The 10676-nt window shown below is 37.1% G+C and overlaps 1 protein-coding gene across 1 annotated transcript; it reads right to left on the bottom strand.

The window, feature by feature from the left end:
• Window positions 1-4077: 4077 nt before the first annotated feature.
• LOC142162431 (uncharacterized) lies at window positions 4078-6860 on the bottom strand. Its single transcript, XM_075218783.1, has 4 exons — window positions 6366-6860; window positions 5514-6254; window positions 5175-5300; window positions 4078-4743 (listed from the first exon to the last, which is right to left on the bottom strand). Exons 1-4 carry the CDS (start codon window positions 6858-6860, stop codon window positions 4078-4080), a joined length of 2028 nt encoding a protein of 675 aa, XP_075074884.1.
• Between the last annotated feature and the right edge of the window lie 3816 nt (window positions 6861-10676).

The raw sequence follows: 10676 nt of genomic DNA, 5'->3' as shown, positions 1-10676 counted from the left end.
TATCATTTGATTGAGGTCGTTTTGAGTTTCGAGCTTTCCGGTATTGATTCGAGGTACGCGGTTCGTTGCATTTCGAAATAGTAAAACAATCAATTTTTCGGCTATATTGAGGTCCAATTCTTTCACCCCCTGTTCATTTTATTCAAGCTTAATTTTAATTGTTTGTTTGGTGATATGATTACGTTGTTGTGAAATTGTTCTCCATAGTTTTGAATTTGCTCGTTTAGTTATCTGCTCGTGTGTTTACTCGAATTGGTTATAGTTGAACATGATTTTGTCATAGTACAGAAATTGGATTGCTATTCATCAACTAAACTACGTCAAATTAGATAAAAGGGGCCCGGGTGTGCATTTCATGTGACCGACTTCAATTTCCAATAAGGTTAAATAGAACGTGTCATGAACCACGGGTGCATTTCATGTAGCATGGCTTACGATGTGTTTTAGATAACCTTGAATTTTTCCGAAATATTAAAAACGGCTAAAAAGTTAAAAATGCACAATAGGTTTAAAACGTGTAAAAAATCAGATAATTAGGCCAATAATAATAGTTGAGCGACCGTGCTAAAACCATGGAACCCGGGAATGCCTAACACCTTCTCCCGGGTTAACAGAATTCCTTACCCGGATTTCTGTGTTCGCGGACCATAAATAAGAGTCAACTTTTCTCGATTTGGGATTTAAAACCGGTGACTTAGGACACCATAAATTATCCCATGTGGCGACTCTGAACAATAAATAAATAATCATGTTTCGATTGTCATTTAAATTGGAAAAAACTCCCTTATACCCATTCTCGGGTAGAAGAAGGAGGTGTGACAATTGCCTTGTTGCATATAAAGTTTGGAGTTATAATAGATTTGATAAGTAGAGATGGTTCGCTTGGACATATTTAGTAATCGAGTGTCGGTCTCGGCTTGTTCAGAAAATGGGTCGTGATCATAAGCCTTGATACCAATATTATTTTGATGTGTTTTATTAGTGTATGGGCTAAAATTATCATAATTATATGTGGACAAAGTCGACACTAAGGAGGCCTTCGAAGGCTGCCACGTATCGTCAACAGGATACAATAATTTGGCTTCAAAAGGTCGATGTCATGAGAAAACAACACGTCCTTAACGAGGTCGAGGTGACTCAACAGAGGACGAATACAAGGATGAGAACTCCCTTTATTAAAGCAGTAACGGCTAGTTTTGATACGAGGGTTCCCCAAAGAATATTCCAGTGAATATTCCTCCCAGTTGTACTATTTAGGTTTTTGTGGTCCATGTACTCTTATAAATAGAAAGATATGTAGTTATAGAGGTGATTGGACATTTCATTGTAAAGAACAACACATTAACATTTTCCGAATATTCAAAGGCTTATTATTGTCTATCATTGTCAAAAGAATTATTGGGGAATCTCACCTTTTTCCGGGTGACCTCCACCCATCTATTTACTTAAATGTCATTTATTGTTATTTGTTGTTATCTTCCATATTTTTGAATCATTTATCATATCATTTTTGTTGTCATTTTTTGCTACTCAATAGCATACATGGAATCTTACCACAAAAATATTTGGTATATCTTTTGGATATTAGTATTGGCTAAAATTAATTCTACTTTACTATAAAATATGATTGTATAAACCTAGATACAAATTTTGGGTCATATTATTATTAGTTTCCTTTTTTCGTTTTATCTTTTTTTTCTTAGCTCCTTTAGGACTTATACTGTTTAAGTAATCATCATGCATTTATTAATATCTTCGCTAATACATTCATATGATTGTGACAACAACTTTAAATAAGTATTTTTACGGTTCCTTCGTTACCCCCTAAGTATCAATGTTTATTTTAGTATTCTAAGGAGATGAAACCATAATTTTTTAGAAGGGGGATATAGTACGATATTACTTTACTTATCTATTCCTATACTATAAGTGAGGATAAGCAGGCAAGTCATGGTCAACATGTCTGCCTGGCATAGGGATAATTCCGTAATTTCATAGTTTATATGCTTTTATGATGTAATTCGTGTATAGATTCAGATGAGATGAAGATGATAGAATGAAGAAGACAACTCACATAGAGAAGGAAGAGGAGAAAACAGAATTAGCTAAGAAAGAATACTTTCTATTATCTCATTAATGAGTTGTATACATGTCTTTATAATATCTACATATGTGTGTATTTGTAACTAATTAACTAATCATCCTAACACCTATTAAGATGTTAATAATAGCATTAGCTGAAAAGACTATTCTACCCTTACATTATTTAACACTCCCCCTCAAACTAGGTGGTGAAAAAAATATTGATCACACCTAGTTTGGATTTCAAATATTCATGTTGTACTTTGGTTAATCCCTTTGTAAGAATGTCAACAGGTTGATCTATTGTTGCAATATACTTTGTGATGACAAGTCCTTGTTGAATTCTCTTTCTCATGAAGTGACAATCGATCTCAATATGCTTGTTTCTTTTGTGGTAGACTGGTTTTGCAGCTATTTGTATAGCTGCTTTACTGTCACTATAGATATTGATAGGTAACTGTGGCTTTGTATCAACCTCTGTTAAAAAGCCATATAGCTAAATAAGTTCAGTTACTGTTGTGGCTAAACTTCTGTATTCTGCTTCTGCAGAGCTTCGAGATACAGTCGTCTGTTTCTTAGATTTCCATGAGACCAATGAGTCACCAACTTTAACTAAGAAACCTGTAACTGATTTTCTGGTTAGAGGACATGCAGCCCAATTTGCATCATAAAAAGTTGTTATTGTGTTGTTCTGAGAACTTGATAATAAAATCCCTTGACCTGGCTGATTTTTCACATATCTTACTATTCTTAAGGCAGCTTCCATGTGTGATCTTTTAGGCTGTTGAAGAAATTGGCTAAGAGTTTGAACTCCAAATGCTATGTCTGGTCTTGTTACAGTCAAGTATAGTAGTTTTCCTATTAGTCTTTGATAGAAAGTTTGATCAACTAACTCGTCTTCTTTTTCTGAGCATTCTGCCTTACCAATGTGATCATCATATTGTTTAGAGGTCAATTTGATATTGACATCAATTGGAGTTATTGCTGGTTTGGCTACAGCTAATCCAGTTTTTGAAATTAATTCCAAAGCATGTTTTCTCTGATGCATAGTTATTCCTTGATTGGACCTAGCAAACTCAATTCCTAAGAAGTATTTTAGCTCCCACAAATCTTTAATTTTGAATGCATTGTGCAGTAGGTTCTTTGTTTCCTCAAACAAATGCAGACTGTCACCTGTGATTAACATATCATCTACATATACTAGAATTATGGTAGTACCTTCAGTTGTTTTCCTGATGAATAGAGAGTGATCATGCTGGCTTTGTTTGAATTTGAACCTCAGCAATACTTCACACAGTTTTGCATTCCATTGTCTAAGTGCTTGCTTGAGCCCATACAGGGATTTAACAAGTCTACATACATTGTTCTCCCCCTGACGTTTAAATCCCTGTGGTAGATCCATATAAAACTCATCAAATAAATCACCCTGCAAAAAAGCATTATATACATCCATTTGATGTATATGCCACTTCCTTGAAGCTACTAAGGCAAGAATAGTTCTTACTGTGACCATTTTCACCACTGGTGAAAATGTTTCTTGGTAATCAATACCTTCTTTTTGACTATAGCCTTTGGCTACTAATCTAGCTTTGAACCTTTCAATTTCTCATGAAGCTTTGTATTTGATTTTGTAAATCCATTTGCATCATGTAGGTCTTTTTCCTTCTGGTAGAGTTACAATATCCCAGGTATGATTATTCTCAAGAGTTTTTATCTCTTCATCCATTGCTTGTATCCATCTAGGATCTAAAATAGCTTCAGAATAGTTAGTTGGTTCAGTAATTGATGGAGTTGTAGCTAGGACTGATATTTAGAGGAGGGATGATCATAGCTAATATATTTGTTTAGAGCATATGGTACATTTCATGGATATTAAGGGAAACAAAATCCTTCATCCAGATTGGAGGATGTTTGTCTCTGCAGGATTTCCTAACTTCAGGCAATGGCTGATTTTGTATCTCAGTAGTGTCAGATGGCATTTGTGATTTACTAGTATTAGAATGAGTAGAAATCTGTGTTTGCATGTTCTGTAACTACATCTGTATAGTTTTCTTCTGTGTTGTGCTGCATAACTATTTCACTATGTTCTGTGTTGCCATCTTCATTAGCATTTGTAGCTGATGTTCTATTCTGATATAGTATTGTAAAATCATGAATTTGTATTCCCAAACTTGTTGTATCAATAAATATTTGTTGATATTTGTTATCTTTCTTTATGAAAGGAAATACATCTTCTCTAAATATGACATCTCTACTTGTGAAGAATGTCTTATTAGTAGGATCATATAAAATATATCCTTTTTGAAATTCTAAGTACCCCATGTGTATAGATAACTTGGCTCTAGGCATTAGCTTGTCATGTTCTTGTACAATTTTAGCAAAGCTCAAACATCCTAGTATTCTAAGATGCAAGAGAGAAGACTTCCTTTTATGTAGCCTTTCAAAAGAATATATGTTGGCAATGACAGCACTGGGCATTCTGTTTATTAAATAGACAATAACTAATATACAATGACCCCAGAATTTAATGGGTATTTGAGCTTGAAATCTGATAGCTCTTGTGACTTCTAATATGTGTCTGTGTTTCCTCTCAGCTACCCCATTCTGCTGAGGGGTGTATACACATGCTCTTTGATATATAACTCCCAAATCTTTGAATAGCTGTTCACACACAGAATTCACAAATTCTGAATCATTATCAGTTCTTATTGTCTTCACTGTTACATCAAATTGAGTTCTGACATATTTGAAGAAATGTTGAATTGAAACACATGAATTAGACTTTTGCTTTAGTAAAAATACCCAAGTCATTCTTGAAAAATCATCTACAATAGTCAAAAAATACTTGTTTCCCTCCAATGTAGCAACTCTATAAGGCCCCACAAGTCTACATGTATTAGATCAAAACATCTACTACTCTGAATACTACTTGTAGGAAATGGTAATCTAGTCTGTTTGGCACAAGGACATACTGTGTATTTGTTTATTCTATTCCTGATAGTATCAATATATATAGGTAGTATTTTCTTAAGAATCTGAGTAGACACATGACCACATCTTATGTGCCAGAGTATCACATCTGATTGTTTAACCTCAGTTGCATCATTTCCTCTTGCAATTAGAGCAAGCATTTTATTCCTTTCAGCTGTATTAGTGTATAGAAGGTATAAGCCACCATCCTCTTTACCAATCCCCTTCACCTTCCCAGTGAAGAGTTCCTGAAATACACAAAAATTAGGAAAGAATGTTGTTGAGCATTGCAACTCTTTGATTAGCTTAGACACTGATAAAAGATTGTACTTGAATTGAGGAACATAAAACGCATTTGTTATTGTGCTATTTTATAATATAGAACTTGCTCCTGTATGAGTAACAGTTGTAATATCACCATTTGGTAACAATACTTTCTTTGGATTGTTTGTTTTAATTACTGTTTTCTCATCTAGTAAGGTTTTGTCAGACACCATATGGTTTGTTGCTCCTGTATCTATAATCCACTGACTAAGGCAATTAGAAACTAATAGAGTTGTATCAATACCTGCCACATTAGTTGCTGAAGTCAAACTTGACACATTGGTTTTGTTCAACATTTGCAGAATCTGTTCATACTGAGTTTTTGTGAGAACATATTTCTCAAGACCTGAATTCTCCATATTCATATTAGATCCTTGAGTTTGTGTACTATTTCCCTTTTTCACCTGATCCTGCATATTTGTATTCTGCCAATAATTGAATACATGTGGTTGTTGATCATTAGAGTGATCAGTCTCTGTCATTAGATTCACATTGTAGGATGCATTTGCACCAGCATTTCCTTTTCTTTTATTCTTAAAATCTGCAGGATATCCTACAATCTTATAGCAATTTTCTTTACTATGTCCCTTTATTTTGCAAAAATCATAGTACACATTATAATTCCTTCTAAATCTCTGATTCTGATTCTGATTTCCTCCAGCTTTTGAGTATATAGCAATCTCATAGTTTCTTGCCTGACTTGTAGGATTAGACCCCAAAATTCCTGAGGTTGCAGCAACAGACTTTTGTCCCTCATCGCTTACTATTAATGTATAGGCTAGATTGAATGTGGGAATGTGACTTCTCATCAAGATTTGACTCCTTGCTTGAGAATATGAATCATTTAACCTCATCAAGAATTGGTATAACTTCAACTTCTGCAAATACACCACAAATTCTCTTGATTTTGGACAGTTACAGCCAAGTGTTGGCACTAAAGCCTCAAATTCTTCCTACAAATCCTTCAACCCTAAGAAATAGACTGATACAGAAGTTATGCCTTGTGACAATGTTGCAATTTCCTTATGCAGATTGTAGGTTCTTGACCCATCAACTTTGTTGTATCTTTCTGAAAGATCCTCCCAAACCAATTGAGCACTTGATGCGTACATAATTTCTCCAAGCAGTTCTTTTTCCACTGAATTCATAATCCAAGTCAACACAATTGCATTGACTCTTTCCCAATGATTCCACATCGATTCTGGGAAGTTTTCTTTCTTGCATGTATCATCGACCATACTCAACTTGTTTCTACCTAGCAGGGCTACTCGCGTTGACCTAAACCAGATGGAATAATTCTCAATCCTAGTCAATTGAAACAAAATTATTTGAATACCACTTACGTCAACAGGAGATAAAAAAAGTGGATGATTATAGTCAATCCCAGTTGCTTGATTTGCTTGATTTCTAGCATTTTGATTCAATTGATCACCATCAATTTGAACTCCTGGTGTCTGACCCAATTGCTCATTTGGAATTGTCATTTTCTTGCAGATTCAAGTATTCAAGAACTTGCTAATTGCAATTCTTCACAGAAAAACAGAAAAAAAACAGAAATGACAAAAATGGAGTAGAGTCTGGAAATAGGATCAAATTGAAGCTAAATATTTGAGCTTCTATGCTTTGATACCACGATGTAATTCATGTATAGATTCAGATGAGATGGAGATGATAGAATGAAGGAGGCAACTCACATAGAGAAGGAATAGGAGAAAACAGAATTAGCTAAGAAAGAATACTTTCTGTTATCTCATTAATGAGTTGTATACATGTCTTCATATTATCTACATATTTGTGTATTTATAACTAATTAACTAATCATCCTAACAACTATTAAGACGTTAATAACTGCATTAGCTGAAAAGACTATTCTACCCTTACATTATTTAACATTTTAAGTATAACGACCCGACTGGTCGTTTTGCTTTTTAGAACCCCGCTCCCCTAAATAAAACTTCTCGCGCTTGCTTTAACTAATTTACGACCTGCAGGGAGGGTTGGTTCGGGATTTGGAAGGAATTGGGTTGAAATATGCTCATTTGATTCCTTAAAATTTTCTTAAAAGGCTAAGTTTGACTTTGGTCAATATTTTTAGCAAACGGACCCGAATTCTTGTTTTGATGGTCCTAGAGGGTCCGTAGGAAAATATGGGACCTAGCGTATGCCCGAAATCAAATTCTGAGGTCCCTAACCCGAGTAATAAATTTTTATTAAAAATTATTAAATTGAAATTCTAAGGATTTAATGAAAAGGAATAATGCTTGATCATGTTGGTATCGGGACCGTATGTTGGTTCTAGAGCCCGGTACAGGTTCAATATAATATTTTAGTCTTGTTTGTGGAATTTGGTGAGAAACGGGACTGATTTGACGTGATTTAGACGTCCGGTTGTGAAGATAGGAATTTGAATGTTCTTAAGGATTTCATGCGTTTTGGTGTTGAATCTGTGGTGTTAGGTGTTATTTCAGCGATTTGATTGCTCAAACAAGTCTGTACAATGTTGTTGGACTTGTGTGGGAGTTCGGAGTGGATCCCCGAGGGCTCGAGTGAGTTTCGAGCATGGGTTGGGGTGAAAAACACCCTAGTTTTCTGGTGTTTCTGTGAGAAATTGCAGGTCTCGCAAACGCGAGGAATTTGTTTGCAATTGCGACCTCGCATTTGCAAGGAAACCACCGCAATTGCGATGAAGGCAACAGGTGAGCAGCGTCGCATTTGCTACAATTGCACCGCAATTGCGAACCCTACAAGGTCCACATTTGCGGCCCTAGGATCGCATTTGCGATGAAAGCAGGAAGGGAGCCAGTTCGCAATTGTGAAGATTTTGTGGCAATTGCGAGTTTGCAATTGCGAACCTGATGTCACAAATGCGACATCAGAGACCTGGGCACAGCTTTTAAAAATGGGTGTCACGACTCTAACCCCGAACCCAGTCGTGATGGCACCTCTCGTGAAGACAAGGCCAGCCAGTTCAACCCTATTCGCCCTTTAAAATAGTTAACCCATACAATTATAGTCTAAACATGGTTTACATAATACTGAATAGCGGAAATGTAGATAACAATGCGGAAATCCAGCCCGATACAGCCCTAACCGGAGTGTCACAAGTCATGAGCATCTATAGACCATGATACAAGTATGCTAAATCCAATATCTAGTACAAATGTTTGAAGGAAATAGAAATGACAAGATAGTAGAGACACGGGGCTGTGGATGCCAACAACTACCTCGTAGCCTCTGAATACCGCCTGGAACTGGAGGAATCAGCACTCAGGAGCGGAACCAGCGATGCCTGAATCTGCACACATGGTGCAGGGAGTAATGTGAGTACTCCGATCCAGTGAGTAATAAATATAGATAATGACTGAAGGTAAGAAAACATGTAAGGCACAAGGCATTCTATAATGAAGCAGTAAAAGAATCACTTAAAACAGTAAAACAGTGAAGAGTCAAGTAAAAATCCCTTTTTAACAAGTAAAACAAGTAGTTGACAGGTAAGTAAACAAATGGAAGTTCGCCCCTCGGGCACAGTATCAAAAAATTCGCCCCTCGGGCAATATCTCAGAAACAGTACCAGCCCCTCGGGCTCAATCTCAGAACAATGCCAGCCCCTCGGGCTCAATCTCGCATCACAATGGGTACCCGCGCTCACTGGGGGTGTACAAACTCCGGGAGGGGCCCTTTACGGCCCAAGCGCAATATCAAGCCATCTCGCGGCATCAAATCAAGGCCCTCGGCCTCATATCAATCAAGCCACCTCGTGGCATATATATGTATCTCAGGCCTTTGGCCTCATATCAGTATCAGTGTATCCTCACATTTGGCCCTCGACCGTACTCAGCCGAAAATCATCACAAGCCCCTCGGGCAATAGTGAAACAGTCTTTCTCAGCCCAAAAACATCATTTAAAATATTATTTAAATCTCAAAACTGAGTAAAAATGGCTGCATAGTAAAACAGTGGAAAAATAACATAATTGAGTTCAAGTAATAAGTCAAAACAGTGAGGAAATAGTAATAAAAATTCTCGAAGGGTTCAAATAGTTGGCACGAAGCCCAAATATAACATTCAGCCCAAATAATGATGATAGCAAATAGTTTTCAATCAAATACGCGGTAAAATCATCAATCGGGACGGACCAAGTCACAATCCCCAATAGTGCACGACCCCACGCTCGTCATCAAGCATGTGTCTCACCTCAAAATAGCATTACGATGTGCAAATCCGGGGTTTCAAACCTTCAAAACATCATTTACAAACATTACTCACCTCGAACCGGCTTAAACTCTAGCTCGCAACGCCTTTGCCCCTTGAATCGGCCTCCTCGCGCGTCGAATCTATCCAAAATCAGAACGAATACGTTACAATATGCTAAGGGAACAAAGCCCAAGCGAAAACAATCAAAAAATACCAAAAATCCCGACATTAGCAAAACCCGAGCCCCGGGCCCACTTCTCAAAAATCAGAAATTTTTACATTATTAGATTCTTCGTCTCCCCACGAGTTCATACATATCAAAAACACAATAATCGGAGTTCAAATGACCCCTCAAATCCTCAATTTAAGCTCTCTTAAACTCAAGCCCTAAACCTCCATTTTTAGTCCTTTAATTCCTTAAATTTCAGCCCCAATCCATGAATTATTACCATAGAAGTGTGTTTTAAGTCCAAAATCCTTACCTCAACGAAGTCTCTTTGATTTCTCTCTTCAAAATCGCGCAAAGCTCCCAATTCCGAGTTCAAAAATGGTTGAACCCTTCAAAAATCGCGAAGGATGAAATATATACCTTCTGCCCAGGCTTTTCCGCATCTGCGGTCCAAAACCCGCTTCTGCGGTACCGCATATGCGGTCAACTCATCCGCTTCTGCGCAAATTCATTAAGCCGGCCACTGCCGCATCTGCGATCCTTCTTCCGCATTTGCGGTTCCGCAGATGCGGCCCAACAACCGCATTTGCGATTTCCTGACATCCTTCCCAAAACCACTTTTGCAGCCTCCCCCTCGCACATACGGGGCCGCACCTACGGTCCCCAAACCGCAGGTGCGAAAACACCAGAAGCAGAATAATCAGCTGCTGCACCATGTTCCAAATTCTCCGATAACCACCTAAAATGATCCCGAGGCCTCCGGGACCTCAACTAAAAGCACAAACATAACTCAATAACTTATTCAAACTTGTTCCAATCATCAAAGCACCTCAAACAACATCAAATCTACCAAATCACATCGAATTCAAGTCTAAATTTCAAAAATCTTCCAAAATACGCTTTTGATAAAAAAAACAACCAAACCGCATCTGAATGA

Source organism: Nicotiana tabacum, chromosome 7 (assembly GCF_000715075.1).
Source record: "Nicotiana tabacum cultivar K326 chromosome 7, ASM71507v2, whole genome shotgun sequence".
NCBI classification, from domain to species: domain Eukaryota; kingdom Viridiplantae; phylum Streptophyta; class Magnoliopsida; order Solanales; family Solanaceae; genus Nicotiana; species Nicotiana tabacum.
The sequence above is the reverse complement of the archived record's forward strand: the minus strand, read 5'-3'. Positions and strand labels throughout refer to the sequence as shown.

Coding starts and splice junctions, on each gene's coding strand:
- LOC142162431 (XM_075218783.1), bottom strand. CDS start 6,860: ATGACAATTCCAAATGAGCAATTGGGTCAGACACCAGGAGTTCAAATT. Junction 5,301..5,513: donor CCTTACTAGATGAGAAAACA/GTAATTAAAACA, acceptor TGTGTATTTCAG/GAACTCTTCACTGGGAAGGT. Junction 4,744..5,174: donor GAGGAAATGATGCAACTGAG/GTTAAACAATCA, acceptor GTGTGTGAACAG/CTATTCAAAGATTTGGGAGT.